The 21,568-nt window shown below is 47.1% G+C and overlaps 1 protein-coding gene across 3 annotated transcripts in view; it reads left to right on the forward strand.

The window, feature by feature from the left end:
* Nucleotides 1–3,665: 3,665 nt before the first annotated feature.
* LOC144120724 (Na(+)/citrate cotransporter-like) overlaps nucleotides 3,666–21,568 on the forward strand; it is a 44,000-nt gene continuing 26,097 nt past the window's right edge. The window contains exon 1 of one of the 3 annotated variants that reach the window (XM_077653382.1): nucleotides 3,666–3,892. Coding sequence is in view for 1 of the 3 variants with exons in the window: in XM_077653379.1 (XP_077509505.1) it covers nucleotides 16,200–16,334 (135 nt within the window). In the remaining 2 variants the exon portion in view is untranslated. Of the gene's footprint in view, nucleotides 3,893–8,332; nucleotides 8,451–16,184; nucleotides 16,335–21,568 lie in introns of those variants that run through there. The other 2 variants (XM_077653385.1, XM_077653379.1) reach the window with 2 other exon arrangements.

A 21,568-nucleotide genomic window follows, 5' to 3' on the forward strand; every position in this document is an offset into this window, starting at 1 on the left:
TGGCGAGGGATATTTGGCGCCGCGTCCTTTCGTTGCATCCGAGTACAGGGTCCGAGGCACCGTATATACACATCATTAGCACATCTGTTCGCTCTCATTCACAGCCCACTTTGGGTGATCGTGTTCTCACCGTTTTCAAGATAGGCGAATTTTGCAAAGAGAATAATGCAAGACAGTTTCGCGAAAGTATAGTTTTTGGTGAGTACGCGGGTGATCCCAAAAATAAGTTCTCCAATTGTTTTAGGAATAGTAACAAACGTTTACTTGCAAGAATTGATAATCATTCTAAAGGCTCGAACCTTTCTTCTTCTATTTTTCTATGTAATTGCCATTTCGGTTGATGCATTTTTGTAGGCGCTGGGGCAGTTTTTGTGTGCCCATGTAGTACCATCTCACCACCATGTCATTCAGGAAGCGTTGACTTCATCTTTAACGTCGTCATCGTCGCTGGAGCGCCTTCCAGCCAAATGTTCTTTCAACTTAGGAAACAAATGCTAATCACTGCACTTGCCATTGTCGGGCTACAATATGGGTGAGTGATAATGTCCCATCCAAACTATTGCAGGAAGGCGACGATTTCCAAAGCCCATTGCTAGCGTCTGGCAGTTTCACACGCCGCGAGAAAGACTGCGGCGATGGTCACGTGGTCGAAAGCAGCGATAAGCGAAGCTGATCTATTCGCGCCGTGGTGGGTTCGAATCCCGCTCAACGCCTGAATTATAAGTTTTTCCCTGCTCCACGCACGGCAGTACATATATCGGGCACAGTTTTTTTTTATTCACATAGCCACGAAACCATCAAATCTAATCCACGATTAGCCTAAGCTTCTCCTCACAGCAGTGCGGAAAAGTTCGGTGATTCCGTCACGGACGGTGAGATTTCAAGTTTCCGCTGCCTTCACCCACACCTTGCCGTGCGTCGCCAGACGCCTCCAAATAACGCTCCGCAAGCTTTGCGTTCACTGTCATTGCTTTTATTCCGTCAGAGCAAGAATTCATGCGTCATAAATGTACCGGTACCCTAGATGACCTCAATTAACATGCGCCTCCATCCTGCGCTACGGAGAAGTCTGAAAGCCGTCGCGGTTTTAATCAGCGATTATGTCACCATTTGAAACGCGAGTCCAAAAAAAGTTCGCATTATTTACCTGTAAGTTTCACACATTCGACCCCTTTAAGAAACACGAGCTCGGGCGACACACATCAGCTCCGTCCGGGGCCCTCTGCGAGAATCCCACACCATCTGTGGAACACGGCCGCAACTGGGTTGCAGCCGTTCTGCCATTGGCTGCAGCCGTGCGACCGCGCCGTCCCCTGATTGGCTAAGCCGCTTGAGGGGCGTCGCCACCAGCTTATCTCTCGCGCTTCAAGGTCACGGTGGTGCTTCGCACAGACCGGGTGAAATCCGTGATGGCAGGCATTAATGCTAGGGCGCAAAAAACTGCTGATACAAACGCGAAACTGGGCGCACCTGCTGGCAATGAGCATTCCGATCGATTACGGTTCTAAATGGTGAAATATTACCATGCTATTTTCCCGCTGTGCTGTTGCTTTTCACGGGAGCTCCCACAAGAACCCGTGTACTCTATCAGCGTTGTCTTCTTTTTATGCTACTTTTTGCTTTTATTACATCTCATCACGATGACTTGAATAATGTACCCCCTACCTGCATAGCCATGAATTGTGCATGCTCATGAACACATCGGGGGCATTTACCGCTATCCAGCTTGCTCCTGAATTAGCCGGGCAGAGTCCGATATACTGTGCGACTTTCGTACGTACACTTCTGCCCAGGATTTTCAAGGGGATAAATTGCGCTTTCAATATAGCCAATAACTCGAAATATCCAGGTTCACTATATCCGGGCCCGACTAACCTCTCGGCTAGCTGCCCACGTCACCGAAGTGATAAGAAAATCACCGTATGCCTTGAATTCCGGCCCCATCCCGCCATCTAAATCCAGCTTCCTGAACCTCAGACTTTTAGTAAGATTTTCTACCGCTCTTCCTCTCCGACCTACGTCTTAAGAGGTCGCTGCAAGGGGAGACGCCACGACACCATTTGGATTCGAGGGCCCGTCACTATTTACTCATCGAGCACGATTCGTTTTGATGAAACTATATATCTTTGTCCGTAAAGTTTCGAGACTGATTAATTTTCTTCTCTAGAAATGATTCCCCAAAACAAATGTTGGTGCGTATGTGTAGCGCCATCTTTTCGGACTAATCTGTGGCAGCCGCTAGATGGCACTACATGTAGAAAAATACGTTGTCATTAGTCGTTTGAGCATTATACTGTGGGTGAATGTGGAAAGATGGCCGCCCACCTCGAACAGCATGTAAATATAAAATTCTGTGTGAAGCTTGGAAAGACAGCCACACAGGCGTATGAGCCCCTTCGTGATGCTTACGGCAACGACACATTATCGCGAGCGCGAATTTTCGAGTGGCACAAGAGGTTCGTTTCGGGGAGAACGTCGGTGGAAGACGACACAGGCCAGGGCTGCCCTTAAACCTCACGGAATGAAAACAACGTTGCTCGGATCATGGAAATCATACAACAAGACCGCACCATTACAGTCCGCATGCTATCAGATGCTCTCGACATGAGTAAGACAACATGCCACCAAATTCTGCGTGAAAACTTGGGTAAACGAACAAAAAGCTGAATGCCAGACTTGTGCCACACTCCCTCACACAGGACCAGAAGGACAGGAGGGTATCAGTGAGCGCTGATTTGCTCCCCGAGGCAGAGAAGGATGCTGCATTCGTCGACAGCATCATTGCAGAAGACGAAGCATGGCGTTTTCAATACAATCCTCAAAAAAAAAAAGGCAGAGCACCGAATGGCGGTCCACAAGGTCTCCGGCGTCGAGAAAGGTGCGGCAACAGGAGACCAAAACAAAGACGATGCTGATAGTTTTTTTCGATGCCAGAGGTGTCATGCACCTTCAATTCGTCCGACAAGGGCAGACGGTGAATCAGGAGTTTTATATCCGCGTGCTCCAATACATGCGTGATGCACTGCGACGCCGTCGCCCTGACTTATGGGCATCTGGACAATGGAGCCTTCTTCACGATAAGCAAGGCCGCACACTGCTCTTAGCGTGACAAAATTTCTCGCCAAGCACAGCATTACTGTACTTCCCCATCCTCCATACTCGCCTGATCTCTCCTCATGCGTTTTTTTCCTGTTTCCTCGTGTGAAGAAAGCCATAAAAGGTCGCTGGAGCGTGGAGGCCATTCAAGACGCCACGACAAAGGAGCTGACGGCCCTGCCAAAAGAAATGTTTTCCAACTCTTTCCAAGATGTCAAGAAGCGTTGGAAGCTGTGTATAGACTTCAAGGGAGACTACTTCGAAGGCGTGCTGCACAAATTATTTCAATGGTAAACGCATTTTTTTAATGTACTCAGTCTCGGAACTTTACGGACAAAAGTTGTGTATCTTCCTTGTTAACGATCGTTGCTCACCAACACAGTCTGCGCTTACGGCTTTTCGCAACCACTCCGGGAAAGGGGCCTTTCGCAGTCGTTCGTGAACTCTCTCACAGAGGGCGCTCTTTGTCCCTAGCGATGCTCAAAGCGCGCGTGCTTTGCCCCCCGCCGCCTCCACCGCAGCGACTGGGAAGGGCGGCGACATTTGGCCGCGCTAGTTCACTTATCGGCGTCAAAAACCCCAAAGCCGCGACGCGCGCCAGACGCTGCGCTCTGCAGATATTCGGAAGCTGCGATCGACTCGGGTGGGCGAGGGTCTGTTCCGCACGACCGTTCGCCAAACAACAGATGATGTCCGGGATAACGCGTCCATAGTGCAACAGGAGATACGCGTACAAAGTGTGTCGGACAACGTCGACGGCGTGGATTTTACACTCTGAAGGCAACGTGAAAAGTCGGTAAGAGAGCACCGCATTATCAATCTATTTTAACGCACTGAATTTGTTTTAGGGCGCTTTCCCCGGCTAATTTAATTATTCAAAGATATTAAAAGCAGTTTTTTTTTTATTTAGTGGGTTTACTCCAGTTATGGCTGCGCTACCAGACCCCACGATCGTCGCCAAAGCTAGCGCCTTATATAATTAGTGATCCATTACGCTCTTTGTGGAACGTTCTGTGTGCATGAAATGTGCAGCAAAACTATTCTGTGCCGTGATATAACCGCACTGCCGGTGTTGCAGTTAGGCTGCCACCCTAGGTCGTGCTGCAACTCGACAGGAAAAAATTATGGGGGACATTTAAGACTACTTACGTGCTTTGAATGCGAAAGCATTAACTTCTAACTTATATTATCCCCTTTCGTTTCTAATGACGCCTACTTATTAGCACACAGTCGCAAGGCAACGCATCACTGGGTTCACCTTTATTCGCCAGGAAGTAATGCGATTTTGTGGGGATATGGATGGATGGATGGATGGATGGATGGATACGGCTGGACCCTTTAAATCGGGCGGTGGCTCAAGCCACCTAGCCATGACTTATGAAATTTTACTGTTGTCTTGATTTTAGCCACCAATCAGATAACCTTCGCTTGGTTACTTCTACCAGTTTAAAATCTACTTTTCCTTCACTGTCCTTAAACCCCAATGCCTTGTATAAATCAGCCCCGCGGCTTTCCACAGTAGGGTGAAGCCCTGTACAGAAAAGTATGAAGTGTTCAGCCGTTTCCTCCTCCTCTCCGCACGCTATGCACAACGTGTCTATCTCGTGGTACCTGACTCTATACGTCTTAGTCCGCAAAACTCCCGTCCTGGCCTCAAACAACAAAGAGCTTCCCCTACAATTATCATAGATATTTTCTTTGGCAATTTCCTGCTTAAAGACCCTGTATGTTCCCAGTGCTGATTTCGTGAGCATCCCTGTTTTCGCCTCGCCTCGCCATCTGGCGGTCCTTGGTTCAATTCCGCGAACCTTCAGGCGGAATTTTTTTCTTTGGTGATGACGTCACTGGGGGTCTTGTGGACCACTTTTCCTAGACGCCGATGCCGACGGGTTTCGTTGCTAATGGGGCATATAAAGCTTTCACGTGTAAACTGGCCGGCTGCATCACACGGAAGAACGTACACTGCTTGCAGCTTTTCATATCAGTTTATAACTGTCTGCTACTCATGCGGGACACATCGTGGATGAACAGAAAATTATTGATTTCTGCAATCCCAAGGCTGGTGCCACAGGAAGTCATTATTCCTGGTGCTGTATACTATGAATTTCTGACACTTCACAGAAACTGTTTCAGCAGGAAGGCAAAGCGTCATAGCTGCCTTATTTTCGTGACAGAACGGTCGCGCAAATACTACTGTCATGCATTTGTAGTATACCAACGGCAGACCCAGTGAGAATGTTTTCCAGTTTTGATTGTAACAACGTTGCTCTGCTTCGAAAACACATGACCTGAAATCTAGGTTCGCGGCAAAGCGATGTGCAGCTTCAGTATCTACAAGTCCCGTTAATTAGTTCTAGATGACAGCTGAAGCTAGCTAAGAGAACAGAAAAGGCGCAAATTACTCACGTCTCCAAAAATACAACCCCCCCCCCCTCCCCCCAGACACCCTCACGCATGGCTCCTAGGCTCACCCGCTTGTCAAACAACTGCACTCTTTCATAGATTTGTTTCGCTTTAGTTAATTCGCCTGTCGTGAAACTTCTGACGTGCACAAGACAAGCCTCGACGTCGGTGAATTCAACGCACTGCAGCAGTCCTGTACGGCGCGCACACCCCGCCGGCGTCTCCACAGCCCCCTTACAAAAATGGTGTATAGACAGTCTATAGATTTCTTATAGCCTCTATTGCCTTCCTATATACATTTATTTTTGTCCATTCATAGTCTATAGACTTTCTATAGACAAAAGTCTACTAAAAGTGTATGGTTATAAATCTATAGATTGTCTATAGACTGTCTATAAGGTTTATATTGCCTATAGACTGTTCTTCAGGGTTTGTCTATAGAGAGTCTATAGACTTTATAGAGAGATGTCTATGGGCAGTCTATAGACTGTCTAAAGAAATTTTTCAAGGGCCGTACGGGGTCGACGTTTTCTCATAGCGCAGCCTTCTCAGCATGTTCGTCTTTTGTTTCACGCAGCTCATGGTGTATGCCCTTATCCGCACGCTTTTACATGTCGGACAGAAATTATCTACAATCAGACGTGAACGACACTCACACTTCGCAGATCACAAGGAGTCTAATTCAGCGGCGTGCTGCTGCGACCGCAAACATGGCTAATGCCCTGCCAGCTGCTACGGCTCCTTGCGGATGACGTCACGCGAATGCCCCCATATTTATGACTCTTGGCATAAAAAAATCTGATTTCCCTGATTTCAAAGTCAGTTACGTGCGCAATAAAATGGCCTGCTTTCCTCAAGTCATTCAGACAAAAGGCCCTACTCCTGTGCTATATATGCCCCTGAGAAAATCTTAAGCTTTCTAAACGCGATCGAGGTCAGCGCTGAATAAGTTCATTGGTATCATTCAGTGTGTGTTTGTACTATCGGCGTCAAACTAAATGCGAACAACGGAGCGCGTGGTCTAAGGTCCATTATACGCCGGTCTGCGTAAGAAATAGTGGCACTCATCCGGTTTGCCTGAGTTTTGCTTCTGTTTTATTTGAGGCTCGATTTCTCGTTTTGCCACTGGAGCGCCACATTCATACTTTCCAACTATTTCAGCTTGCGCAGCGCTGATTCGTTGACGGCCATGGCTGTGGAACGCGTGGGTGAAGTGAGCGTTCTTAGCTATTTGGCCTGTAGAGCTTCAATTTTGCTTCTATCCTCGGCGTGTTAAGGGGGACCCACATGGAGCGTTTTTCTCGCGGAAAACTGGCGTCCGCCGGCCGGACGCAGGCCCCCGTTCGACGCCGATCAAGCCGGGCTAGATATGACCGCCCGGCGGTCAGCCGCTGGCCGGAAGCGGCCAACGTGGGCTGTCAGTGCGGACCAATCAGGGCGCGACTGCGTCTGGCTTCCGCCCACTTCTACAACATGGCCGCGCCTGCCGAAGCGGCCGCTCGCTTCACCATGAACTTGCCGTTTACGCTACACTGTGCCTCACGTTCATGGTAAACAAAAGTCACATGGAGCTTCCGCTTGGTCTGAAGATGCCCGCATCACAAAATTTTAGCGAAGAAACGCGCCAGAGTTTCAGAATGCTTCTGGATTTTTAAGGCTGCTAGGCTTAGCCACTACGCGTCGGGTGACGTCAGGAAGCGCGGGAGGTTCGAAGAGGTTAACTATTTTGGTTCATTAAGGGGTCACAAAGAATAATTCGTTCTCTTTGTCGTCATGGGATCGATACTAGCTTAATTTTAAATGCAAAGTTGTTCTTTTCAGCATTTTAATAAGCATATAGAATCACGCCGTTTCCAGTAATGCTGAAATCCTGGCGGCTGCGGTCTGGCGGCAGCCGTCCGTTTTCCGTCGCTTGTGGTGCTGCACGGTGGCGGTGCGTCGGCGTTCCGCCGCGACGCTCAAAATCCGCAGCGCAAGTTCGCTCCATGTGGATCGCCCTTTATCAGCCTCTGGTTGCACAGCGAACAAATAAAGGTCGACCGGTTGCGTGAATTAAGAAAGAAACGAAGACCTCTTCACTATTCGTAATGCTCAATACCATGGTCATTGCATTAAAGGAATCCTACCTCAAACATGGCAGGGTCGACATGCATATAAGGCAGGAAAGGCACACCTGGGGTTGTAGGCTCTCCAAATTCGTTGACGCTGGTCCCAGTCAACCGAAAACGTTGACACCATTGGAGAACATCACACAGCGCCAGTCCCCTGTAGCCCACGATGCATGGTCTTGTACGAACACAAGCCTTGCTTTTCTATTTGCTTCTGAGACTGCTGGCTTCTGCGACGGTGCAGGCCTTCGCAGAGCAGCCTCATGTACACGACCTCTAATGGTTGACGAGCTGGTACACGATAAAAGTGTCCTTCACCTCAAGAGCAGTAATGTTGGACGTGTCTGCTGCCGCGGCTGCAATAAGTAGGTCTCGCTGGTAAGCCCACAAAGCATTCATCCAAGCCGTCCCACACCACAGAATGCCTGGAAAATTCCGGTGATCGTAGACACTGGTCGACCTGTTTTCTTTGCCGTGACGTGTTGCTGCACTCCGTGGCGGTAACGGGAAACGATTCGCGCTCTGTGTTAGTGCCTTACCGTCACGCATGAATGTTCGATCCTGGTGTATTACCTGAGGTTGTCTGGTGGCGATGAAGTTGAGCTCACTACCAGAAACCAGCGATTCACTGAGTGTTGCGTTGGACACCGACCGCAACGTGATCGTTTTTTTTTTTTCACTGTTTGCATCGCAACAAGACGCTGATAACACGACGATGATGGAAGCAAAACCAAAGTGCTGCAGGCCAGGGAGTTAAGAGCGCTCGCTTCACCCACGCGCGCCGCAGCCGCGGTCGCCGGCGAAACCTATGGCGGAACCGCGCTGAGCAAGTTGATACCGACGGTAAGTGTGAACGTAACGCTCCAGCTGCAAAGCAGGAAAATAAACGTCGAAGGAAACAGAAGCAAAACTATCCCAAACCGGATGCGCGCGCCTTTCTGTAATGGCTACGGGCAGACGTAGTAAATAGGACCCTTTTCCTCGCGCTTCGCTGTTCGCACTTCATTTGACGGCGATAGTACATGTTGTTGTGTACTGACACAACGTGTCATGCAGAGACTGGTATGGCTTGGTCTGGGGGGGTTAATGTCCCAAAGTGACTCAGGCTATGAGGGACGCCGTAGTGAAGGGCTACGGAAATTTCGACCACCTGGGGTTCTTTAACGTGCACTGACATCATCGCACAGTACACGGGCCTATAAAATTTCGCCTCCATAAAATTCGATCGTCGCGGCCCGCCGGACTGTTATAATTTGTAATTTGTATGTTTGTTGGTCATGTAGTAGGGGGCTGAGGCCTTGTCAGGCAACATTGTGCCTTTAGCCTCAGCCCCTTCTTAGGCAAACGTCTAAGCAACAAATAAAAAGAAAAAAAAACCGCGTCTTTCGGCTCAGCAGCGGAGCGCCTTAACCACTGAGCCACCGCGGCGACTCATGCAGAGGCTTCTTGCTCTTCAAGCTGATGCGTGCAGTTCTAGATAAAATTAATTCTGGTAGACAGTTTTCGCCTATTTTTCAAAACAAAAATACATTAATGAATCGCTAGCTATTCTGTGCGTTTTCATTGCAGTATGCTCTATAGGAAACCATGTAAATTCAGCACCAATAACCACAGACCTGCTCTCTACGAGAGAGGAAAAGCTATATATTGCCGCACCAGCCACTATACTTCTCTAGAAATGATTAATGTAGCTATACAAAACTTGTTAGCGAGCGTTGCATTGTAATGAGGTCTGATGCATGCGATATGCCTGCTCAGGCCACTTCCCCTCACCGCTGCTTGCAACGGTGTCCACTTATCCCTCTTTCCCACTTGAGTGCATCCAGTATTTTCCACATGCCAGCCCCGCATGCAGTGGCACAAGTTGCCGCAGTACATGGTCACATAAAAAGTATCCGCAACAGATATTCACCGGAACCAAGCTCAGTAGCGTTTCTAACGCATGCCGAGCGTGCAAGTTCTCGGCAGGTTACCACCCATTTGAGTACGCATGCCTTTGGTTATGTCGTATTCGCTATTCCTGGCTCTCCTAAAGATGGCAGCAAAAGTCATAACGCATCCTACGACGATTAGGTGGCCAGATGCCGCGAGGCGCGGTGGGAAGTGTGGCCGAAGCCGGCGTTGCATTTATTGCACTTCATAACAATGCTGCACTCGCCATTTGGTTTCTATAGCTCTCATTACACAAGTCATAAGGCACCTCAAATATTAAGCGCCTTGTGGCTCTTTTCACAAGAGCAGTCACGAATCCAGCGGCACAAAGGCCACAGCGACGCGATTACGCTGCGACGGCTTCGTTCTACCTGCCAGCTGTGTAAATGCAATGAGGTGAGATGCGGCAATGTGCAAGATAAATGCGATGAGTGCCATAACCCAGACGCGGAAGTTTGTAAAACCTGCGACGTAATTCTTGTAGCGAGAGCTACACTGGCCACGAGCTCGCAGCTTCGCCATGCTCGCATTCCCACCGTGGTCGCACCGCACCACGTGACTGGTCACGTGACCAACCTCGTGACGAACCACGTGACAAGAAGTAGCCAGACAACCAGACTAACCTGGACTTGCAATCAAGAATAACCATGGCTAACCAAGCTATGCCTTAGCTTTCGCTACGTATATCCTGGCATTGCCGAGCTAAGCCACTGCCATTTTTTTCTTCCTTTTTTTTCACTGTTAGCTTGGACCATGCAATGTCGCCGCAAGTTCAATACTTCGCCATAAAATACACCCCCCCCCCCTCCCCCCACCACCGGCTGTTCGGAACGGCGGCAATTCGCAGGTCGCGTTCCAGCTGCCGTATAATTCACTCTCTATGCAAGCAAGTGGGCGCCAATCTTGTGTGTGTGTCTCTGCAGCTGCACGCACGGATGACAAGTTCTGCAGCGACAAAACGCAGAAAAAGGAAAGAGAAAATGTTTTATGGATCTATGCGCTACACTGTCAACGAAAAACGAAACGCACATTACAAGCTTCAAGCAGTCGCACAGCTGCAAACACTTCGCAAGGCGGACGACTGATGGTTAGAGTCGCACCATGCTGGACGCACATCGGCTTGATCAAGCGCGGCGCAGAAGCCTTTGTTTCGAAAAGACGTCATCCTTTAAGACCTCCGAGAGGGGTTGATGGGACTAATTTGAAGAATGCTCGGGTCGTTTCAGGTGTTCCTCTCTTTTGAAGCGCAGATATTTGATGCGATCGCAAAGCGTATAAAATCAGGTTTTCTTGGAAGTGAGGATCTCGAAAATTTGGACAAGATTTAACGGATCATCACAAGGTTGCAACTTTGTTTGTAGAATTTCACGCTTGTTTTTAATTAGGGAGTAATTATTTAGATTCCGCAGCCCTCCACTACGGCACCCCTTTCTTCCTTTCTTCTATCACTTCCTCTATCACTTCCCATACGGCGCGGTTCAGGTGTCCAACGATATATGAGACAGATACTGCGGCATTTCCTTTCCCCCCAAACCAATTATTATTATTATTATTATTATTATTATTATTATTATTATTATTATTATTATTATTATTATTATTATTATTATTATTATTATTATTATTATTATTATTATTATTATTATTATTATCATTATTATAATTATTATTATTATTATTATTATTTATTGGCTCAAACTGAGCGCAGCCGCACTGCATCAAAGGAAAGCTATACAACTTTTTCAGAGGCGTCAGAAAAATTCATCCTGGTCCGGGGACAGATCCGGCGACCACCGTCTTTACGAGGAAGCCCCTCTACCAGTTTCAGCTAACCATGACTTCACTTTCACTTTCAGTTTCTTTATTTTCACTTCAGGTGTTACAAAACGTTTGCTAAAACTGCTGGGCAACAGCCGAAGCTAGTATAGGCCCTGTGCACACATTTGTTATTAAAGTAAGAGAAGATACCAACATGGACTGATACCAACATGGACTGATAGCGGATAGCACGGCGAGGCCGAATTGATTAAAAACTAGAAGTGCGAATTGTGCTGGACCAATTTGTTTAAAGTAAATCACCCAATTGGAGTACCTTGGAGATTTCCCCTAAATATATTGGACTATGACGCTTGTCTTGGTTTGCTGGAGGTCATGCTGTACATTTGGAGGCTCCAGGAAAAAGCGGAGGAAATTAAGCCATAAATACTGAAAAAAGCAAAAGAAACAAAACACTGTGAGCCGAGCTATGAGCACCGTAACTGCTCCACTGTTAGCGAGGGAGACCTCGAGAGGTACCGAGCGAGTTGAGTCATATATTTTGTTTTCCACAGTTTTGTTTTCTCAGGCGGTTTATGTTTATTTATTTATTTGCCGGCCAAATGTAAGCACCTGCAAAGTGTCTAAACGTAGACGCAGCTACTCAAGTGGTTTTGAGCGCGCGCATACGCCATACGGCTTAACCCATATATGCTAGCGTCCTACATGCAGGAAACCGCTTTTTTTTTTGCGCAATAGCTCTAAAAGTTTACGTCTAAAAGTTTGCGATCTCTAGCGTAGGTACGAGATGGTATAAACTTTTCCTGTGCAAGGGTTGCGTTGTGTTCATTCAGTTTTGCGCGTAGTGTGCGTTTAGAAAGATTCACCAGTCTCCTCTGGACGCCTTATTTGAAATTCGACCCCATCGACTACACTGTGGTCTGCAACAAAAACAAATAGTTTTTGCACATTGTCGTAAGGAAGCCACCATGCGTGGTGAAATATTTTTTAAAACTATATGTTAAATGTTTGAAGCTTTAGCACACGTAACAGGTAGCAAATATGCCTGGTATCCTATGCTGTAGGACGGCTTAAAAGTCGGTCTCGAGATAAATATTCCCACCTATAGATGGATAATTCTAAATTGTGTGTGAATAAACATCTTATATGAAAACGTTCTAATATTTTCAAATTTCTTAAGTTTCGGCATGTACGTGTTAAGAGGACTCGCTGTTAGGCTATAGTAGGTTTACTTTTTTAGGATTAGCCTATGCTCGAGCTCCACTCTTGCCTATATAAGTTCACGTTTACTGGATATATAGACTGCCCGCAGGGGCATATGCAATGTATGTACAGGCGTATATGATGCGGTACCACGGTACCAAGCGCAAGGACCCCGCCACACGCGCCCTGGCCATACATAGTATGTATATCATCTGCACATCTTTCATTCTCACCCCTTTTCACTTCTGTCACTCTTTTCCTCGCAGTGCGGTTCAACCCAGAGTGATTAAGTTACCGCCCGTCTGTCCTTCTTTAAAGACATCCTACTCCTGCTCATCACCTCCGAGTCCATACCCCTGCGGTACGTGGAAGAGAGCTCCGTCAGAAGCGTTTAGGGTTATTGCGGGCTCCACTATTGCCTTCCTAGCTTTTATCGCTGGTGACTGACTCCCTATCAATGCTTTACCCCTGGTAATGCACTATCCTCAAACTCACGAACCCGGTGGCCTCCGTATTGAAAACACAGACGACGGCACAGCTGTATGTCAGGTCGCGTGTGATATTATAGCCGAGAGGCACTGACAGGGAAAGCCAGCTGTCTGATTGCAGCAGCCGACAGCCGTGCGCTGTATGGCTGCAGGTGCGATAGCAGACGATGGCCATGAACGATAGCAGTATGAAAGGCATTCCTATTTGAACTACGTCGGCAAGTAAGCATTCACGTCCGGCGACCTCTGAACGCTACGTACGCAGAATCCTATCTTGGAATGAAGACATAGAATGGGATTTTCAGAATTCAGCAGTCGTGTCATCTTGTGAGCGATCTGGGGATGGTTGTTTCCCGACCAAGCGCGGTGTAATAAATCTATAGTAGGATACAGCTTAAAAAGCAGCAGCTCGTAACTATGGGCCATGGTCCCCAGCGTCCTGTATTAATCCGCTGATAAGCCAGAATATTAGACGAAGTCAGCTTTTTAATCTTTAGCTTTACCAAGAAAGCGAGAGGCCTCGAAATTCTTGAGCTTACAATTTCGTCTTGCGATTAAATTCTCGTTTAGGTAACAAGAAAAGCTTAAACAACGGACTCCTTTCTCATCGCGGGGGAATTCTGTGCGGCGGACTTGAATGTAGGCGTAGCTTTACTGAAGAGTGGAGTTGTATCCGACTATGGAAGCATATCTTAAGTCTGAGAACAGCCGGGAGGTGTTGCACTGCCGTTCGCGAAGATATGCCGCTTGAAAATAAAACTTGAAAAAGGCGAACCGGTTAAGTCCTACCTGAGCCGAAAATTCAGGCCTAACTGTGCTCGTAATTCAAAGGCGACAACAGAGAAGGTGAAACAGGCTCGTCCAAAGTTCCTGGCGGAAAAAATTTTGCGTAGCACATTGTGATCAAAGATCAGAATAGTAAAATATTAGCACGAGAAAACTGCCAGCTCAGCTGCATCGCATCCACGGCGATTCCGGTACGAGTTTGCAGTAACGCGGCATGCTTGCATGAATTCACTACGGCAACAATGAGCTTTTTGGATGAACAGTATGCTAACTACGAAATCACCTCACTCTAACTGTAAATATAATTGCATCGTGTCTAAGTAGGAATGTGCATAGGTGCAAGTCCATGAGCGCGCGATTAAAATTCGTGCCATTGAGGTGCCAATTTTTAACTCTCACTCAGTGCCGTGTCCTTGTGTGAAGCGTTCAGGCAATCGCAAAGTGGTTTGTACGTGTTATAAGCTGATAACGAATTGTGTAAAGGTTTCAATAACATGAAAACCATATGGCCAAACTCATGTCATACACTGTAGCGTTTTATACATACGACAGAAACGTCTTCGCCATCATGTCGCAAACGACACTTCAGAAGTCGCCTGACACCTCCCCACCGACCACCTTACAATGGTCTGCAGAGTGCCTTGCGGCCCTTTGAAACTACGTGCATGACGGTCGTATACGCTTTGACGACCCTGAATAGGAATCTGTGATAAATCCCTATTTCCTAAGAGATTGATGATAGAACGCCCGTACGCTGCAGCGTTTCCGCTGACCGTTGTTCAAGGGGAAAGTTCCAAGAACTGGGACGTAGAAAGCGGGCGGAACTTATCTAAACTGTGTGCAGTATGTGCAATAAAGGCGTCTGGAGCCGTAAACGTCCGCGATGAACAAAGGACAGTCCGGTAGGGCCTGGCAGCTTTCTTTTGGCTCAGTAACAAGACTGCCGTCCTCGCATAAGACAAGATGACCGAATGGCCGTTTTCCCTGACGTATTGTACAGCAATGACAGAACGTTCCTTAAACTTGCATGTCTCAAGGTTGAGCGTAATAGTTATTGTACACGCAACTTACGCTAATAAGTTCCTCTTCTTGCATCTCTGTGCAGCAGAAAATGTGCTAGTAGTTTAAATTAATCTCCAAGTGAATAGCTTTCATCCCACTTTCCAATCTATGTTCTTTTTTTGTGTGTATGTGGCTGCCATGGCACCTCTTAAATCATAGCAGTAGGGAAATTCCGCTTCAAAAAAACCTGAGGGGACACGTAAGCTCCGCCTTAAGGGTATGACGCGACAGTGTTAATGGGCCTCTTCAGTGTTGTGGGGTCATCTTTGCGTATCACTTTGCAGACACTGACACTTGTTTTTTTCACCATCACATAACGCTTAACCAACCCTTAGGAGTTCAATACCATGACATCAGAGTTCACTTTGCGCAAGTACTCCTTCGTTTCTAAGTTCTGCCTACATGCCCATATATGCGGAATTGGTCATTCTCAGCTTTACATGCACATATTGTGATTCTGCAACGTACACACTATGCAGAGCAAGCAATTGTGGTTCCTTCAGAGGCTCAAGTGATAGCTCATACAGCGGATATTGCTACCGGTCTGAAAACAGGTTGTTGCAAACACAAGAAGAAAGCCTCGGCTACGTTTGATTGCCTTCGTCAAAAGCCCTCTTCCTTTCCTGCTGGCGTCCCTCAGCGATGAATGTTTCTAAGCAACCACGTGTAGGTACAGACATGTATTCGAAATATCGTCATTAGCGGGTGGCTATTAGTGGGTGAACCATTACTTCAAGGTACCGACACAAACACGTGACCAAAGTTGTTTGAAACTCCGGAGAAGCAATGACACAGACCATAAACTGTGATTTGGCTCCGCCAGCGCGGAAAGCGTTGAAGGAAGTTTTATGAGCGGCCTCGAAGCCTTGTAGTTCTTACTTTTTTTGTTTACCTGCAAACCAACAAGGTTAGCCGTGCTTTATTTATATATTTTAGCTGAATCTCTAACGTGTGCTTTGAGGTCAACATATTTCCCTAGGTAAACAACAAACCTGCGCCCTCAGTACCTTCCAATTTATTCACGCGTTAGCATATAGTCGGGAGACAAAAAAGGAAAAATAAATTAGAAGCAACCCTGCTCACACGGGCTGAGCGACAGAGCATCGTGGTGTTGGCACCAGCGACGCACATCTACATAGCCTCTGATATTTTGCGTTTCTTCGGCTTAGAGAAAAGCTGAGGAGTCACATTTACCGCATCACGATTCTTTCAGCGCCTGTGCACTTTCTCGAGGGGGGTGCAAGCGGTGCGACGCGGGCGGGGAAACCCGAGTAGCAGCATTCCGAGGCAAGAGAGCTGGGAGCTATACTGACGTGTCATTTTTGTCGCCGTTTCTGCTGAGATTATGCTACAGCGCCTATCTTCCTCTGGCTTTTCCGACCCATGCTCCCATATCTGTTTTCGCCTCGCTTTGGAAAGAATCACGCCCGATAGAATTAAGTGGCCTGCACTGGTGGCTGATGACCACAGAAGAGTCAATGTAAGCTGACATTGTGTTTCTTTCTCTCGAGCGATTCTTTCATGCATCCGTAATGGACAGTGTATATAGAAGCTATAGTCGTCTTCCTGAACGTCAAAAGCGTTTGTTCACAAAAAACGGAGGGCATCTCTATAGTCTTAGAGTGCCGTGCACAGCACTGATAGTTGGAGATCTGGGCGGTCCACTCGAGAACGGAAAACACATTTCTGGCCACCAGATCTATCACTCCGCTGTTAAGTGCGAACTTTGTTCAGGAGTTTTGAGCCTGTCTCATCTCAGGGCGTATGTGTTGTAGCGAACTCTTCTGTGCTGCTATGCCTCAGTTTTCTGTCGAAACAAAGTCGCCATGAAGGCTGTACTGTTTAAGCTCGGCTTTTTTGTGGCACACGGCGCCATTTTCCGCTCCCTCAGCATACTTTGGGTTTCATAAAAATAAGTCATCACCGTGATAGTCACGCTAATCTATGACGTGAGCATCCCAAAATGTGTTCACAAGTCGTGCGGTTCAGCACCAAGGGCTATCACTTTATGATGGAGGTCCACATTAGAAGCGGTGGGGGAAGACCATTCTCGTGGCATGAACTTCAACAGTTCCCCCACTTCTCTTATTCAAATGTGTGATGCTGAAAGGGGCTGAATGCAACGACATTTGTGCGCCGAAAACTCCCATGCACTCTAGGGAAACCCAAGCGGTGCAAGTTTCGTCGCGAACTGTTACAATCGCTCTAAGTGTGACATTCAATTATATTACAGTAACGATCTTGCGTATTACGCTTTGCAGCCGCACAAAGTGTTTTCAGTATTAGTTCCAGGCAGAGCACTGCTCGGAAAGCTATCTGTTTCTCCGAAACCCAATGCTTTTGGGAATAACGGAATGAGGACTGCCTTGAACATAGCGAACCCATCACGCTATTTGCGTTGCGAGGTTTACTGGGTGTGATTTGACGTCAAAGCTGGTGGTATTCCTCCGTGATGTGAGGGCATTGTTTTGCGCCGCCCACCAGCCCACTTAACTCTACCCTTCGCAAGGGCTTCCACCCGCTAAAAGCCCACGCTGCAACGGAATGAGTAACCGAGCGCGTAATCGAAGCCAAAGACGCAGTGTGAAATCGATTTACTCTCCAGAAGCACCATAATTTAGAGAGGGTTTAATCGTAACATCATTGAGGCAAAATCCCCACTGCTTAGCAAGATCGTCACGTGAGATCGTGTGATCGTCTGCTCATTTTATCCCATTTTCAGTACGATAGCAAGGCGGGCGAGTTGGTGATACATATTTAAAAATTTACAGCGCATGAACCGGGGACTTCAGGGGACAAACTATCCCTGCTCCTGAGTGACACTGAGGTTGCCTATCTTGACCCAACATAGTGCACGTGCCTTGTGTTTTTAATGTTTGGTTGTTGCCTGTTCGCTTATATTTACCTGTTTGCTGTGATTAAACTTTAGTTGAGAGCCAGCGCTTGTCCTGTGTTTTCTACCCTTGAAGTCCCCGTTTTCTGCGCTGTAATTTTTTAAATATTATCCCATTTTATTGTGCGGTGTTGGCCGCGCAGTTGTCGGTGAATTAAAACTTAATTTTCTGGAGAGAACAATTTTGCTCCAAGCATTCAGTTAAATTTGTAAAATTTTAGCGCCTGACTTAAAGGCTACGTCTGAGCACGCGTTTGTTTCAACGCGCACCACTCTGCACATCAGATGCTTTACATGCGTACGATCACGCGCCAGCTTGGAACGGCTGGACGAGCGTGTCAAGTTTGCGACGTCTGTCTGCACTCTAAAAAAAAACGTTTAATGTATAAGCCCCGCTAGCCTGCAGGAACTGCTTTGGCGGAACCGCCTGCAGCAGCCGTCAGCGCGGCATGATGCCTCGTTCAGCCGTGGGTTCGAATACATTAGATAGCCGAGCCAAATCATTTCTGCCGGCGCAAGGTCAGCACTGATTTGGAGTGGTTGTTATATTAGACCTTTGCAAGATTCTTTTTTAGGTAAGCTAGAAAGCGCGGAATCCGTCTCTTGGTTTTGGAATTTCAGCAGCCGGACTTATTCCTGTATAGGAATCGTAAAAATAGCAGAAAAAAAATTATGAAGGAAGCAGAAAATAATGGGGACGTTTGCGAGGAGGCTTTGCCGCAGCGGGGAGTGATGTATTGCCTGCAGAGTCTGCAGTCAAGCGTATAAAGACTGTCATCTGGCTCTGGTCCTCTGAGCTCCGCCTTATGGGGCAAGTGCAACTTCGAGGTGATTGATGATTTGGTGAACAAAGCCTAGCGCTTGGCTGAAGAAGGCAGAGCAACGAAAGAAGAAGCTACACATAAACAAATGCTTCACATCTTTTCCGATGTTCCGAGAAGGTGTGACAGCCGGAGTCTTCTTCCCATTGTCTTCAGAGCAACTGCGAAGAGAAAAATGTCTCGTCGCAGTCACGAAGGCGAGACTGACTTCAGACTGCAGCTTCGCATTCTGCGCGTGCCGGAGAAGTCTGCGAATAACTGGAAGAAAATGTCGAGCGTGGTTTAGAGTCGCAGTAGCGTCAACGTTTAACTTATGTAGTTGCGGTTCGCATTACAATACAGAATCTATGACTTCAGAAACATTTCAGCGCCGAGGAGGAAAGTGTTTGAGATACTTTCAGAAGAATTTCCGATGTATCAGCAGGCGGAGCAGTGCATGAACTGAAACAGTGTCGTCTGTATGTCGTCATATATCTTGCGAACAAGCAAGCAAAAAATATTTTTGAGCACACGCAGCGCTCCTGGAAAAAGTTTTGTCCTAGTTTTTCCACTGGCGTCAGACTGGTAGGTATCATTGCTCAGTATTACAATTAGCTTCGACCACCGGTCAGTCGGTCGAAATCAAACGTGAGCATGTATCTTCTGTAGTAAGTCCGCAGATATCTGAACAGGGTTGTCTCCAGGACGTGCCCCAGCAGCACCTGTGGCGTCCTGACGGCCTAGACAGCATACGTACGCAGAAATGCCGTCGTTCTTCTAAACTTCCCGAAAGTGCCAGGAGCGCTTGATTATTAACACTCTGCTTGGCGACTGCACGGTACTTGGCGCTGTGGCCTACGGACCATTGATGGAAGCAGAACCTGCGCAGCCAGGTGTTAGCGGTACAGAATAGCTTAAATCTGTGCTTGCTGTTCTTTTTATTAGAATGGTTTTATTAAGCCATTCGGTGATAATATAAGCCTCAATTCCTTATGTCTTGCAGCTTGGTGGTAGGGCGACGAGATTAAAGGAAGGGCTGGAGCTTGAAAACAGACAGTTTTTTTTTAGTACTAAATGGAGTGAATTCTGCAAGATATAAAAAATCCAGAGGTGTTCCACAAGGGGCTATCTTGAAGCCTGTGCTCTTTAATATTCTAATGATCTCTATGCAATCCGGACAAAGTCTAGAAAGGCATATATAGTGTCACCTTGATCTCTGGAGATCTTGTCGGATGCGCTCAAGCATGTACGAAAAGAATGCAATCTCTGCTTGTCAATAGCATGGAAGCTTGAGATTTGCCACATTGGATGCTCAAGGGTTCTTGATGGAAGAATAGGCTCTTATATCGGTAACGCGGACACCAAATATGTGTCTTGACCGGCGTCAGGTCGTGTACAGCGCCAAGCTGCGTCATGACGCACTTTATGCTTTTGATGTCCGGCTTGTTTAACGGTGTAACTTTCATCGTCTCGAAGTGAACGCGAATTTCTGCAGGAGTGGAAGGGAGCTTTGCACTATTTGGTCTTAACAATTAGAGAGTACTTTGAAATCAGGCGGTTTCTTTACACATTGTCGTCCTAAGCCTGTGCTGACCAGATAATTCCGAGCGAGTATTGGCTCAGGTATGCACTGAAGCGTTGCGCAGCGTAGTTGAGCGCTAAAATCGCTGCATGCAACACGCTTTCGTTCTGTGAGAAGCTTTCAAGCATACTCAGCTCATTCTTTTCGATCTCATCCCAGTGTTGCATCCCGAGAGGCTTCGCTTTGTAGACATAAGGCGTTCTGTGCTTTTTGCTCTATCCTTATCGTGCGTTACGATAACGTACTGTTGAGTTGATATAACACCCGTACGATTGGAGTTCCCACGCTGACGAGTCCTATTTAGCTCAACGGTATCGCTGCGGACTTTGCGTCTTTTCTACGAGTAGTATCTGAACTGAGGGTTTCACAGATGTCGCGACTGCTCGCAAGACGTGGTTCAAGTGGCTGGAAAATTTGTGGAGGCAAAATAAGAGATGTTATCGAAATGTTAAGAACGCTTAAAAAGTGACCGGACGTCACTTCTTCTAATGCGAATTGCAGCAACAGTTCGGTTGACGTGTGATGTTAATGTTAGTTGGAGTTTTTAGTGACTTTTGGTGTGGGAATGCCTGTAGCGTTTATGCCGCGACATTAGCGTTAGCCACAGGAAAGCTTTATAGTGCATACATATCCAGCGATTCTGGACAAAAGCATTTTTTAACGGGAAACCATTTATTAACGCTTTTTTTTTACATAATGGAAGATTTCACTATAACGATCAGTACATGTATAGTTCACCAGGCGGCAGTCATTTTTTTTTTTTCTGTTAACGTTTTTGCCATCGCCAAAAGCGTTCAGCGTTGGCTTTCTATGGGAGTCTTAACTGTTAGTTACGACCGATGGAAACACTTAAAAAAAAAGATTTTACTACATATCAGAAAAATGTGTTATCACCTTTAATATTACCATAAAAGTATCTCGCAATTTTGCAATTTTCAATTTTTTTTTCCTAATTTGCTGGAGTTGTGGCTCTCAGTGTCAGAGCAGCCCGGTGCAGTAAATAGCCATCGGGGGGGGGGGGGGAGGGGGAGGGGGCGGGGGGGGGGTGACGTACGTGGGCGACGGCCACCCGATGGCGACAGAGGACATGACTTTGAGAAATGTCTCCCATACATCTATCGTACAGAAAAACGCAGGACTACAGTATTTTGTCTAAGGTAATAGACAATCAGCCGCCCTGTCTCCTTTATTAGTTGCGTGGTTACATTGCACAAATATCCGAAGTGCGGCCCACTGGCTTCGGCGTTAAGGTGTTGAGCAGGGCCTGCAGATTAGACCACGTTCACGGCGACCCCAATTCGATGGAGGCGAAATGGAGAAATGATAGTGTACTGATGTTTCGATCACTGGTTAGAGTACTCCCGATGGAGCCCTATACACCACATCAAACCTAATAGTCCACAGCACTACATCGGCACCTAACCATTCGTTAACCTGAC

This window comes from Amblyomma americanum, chromosome 2 (assembly GCF_052857255.1).
Source record: "Amblyomma americanum isolate KBUSLIRL-KWMA chromosome 2, ASM5285725v1, whole genome shotgun sequence".
NCBI classification, from domain to species: domain Eukaryota; kingdom Metazoa; phylum Arthropoda; class Arachnida; order Ixodida; family Ixodidae; genus Amblyomma; species Amblyomma americanum.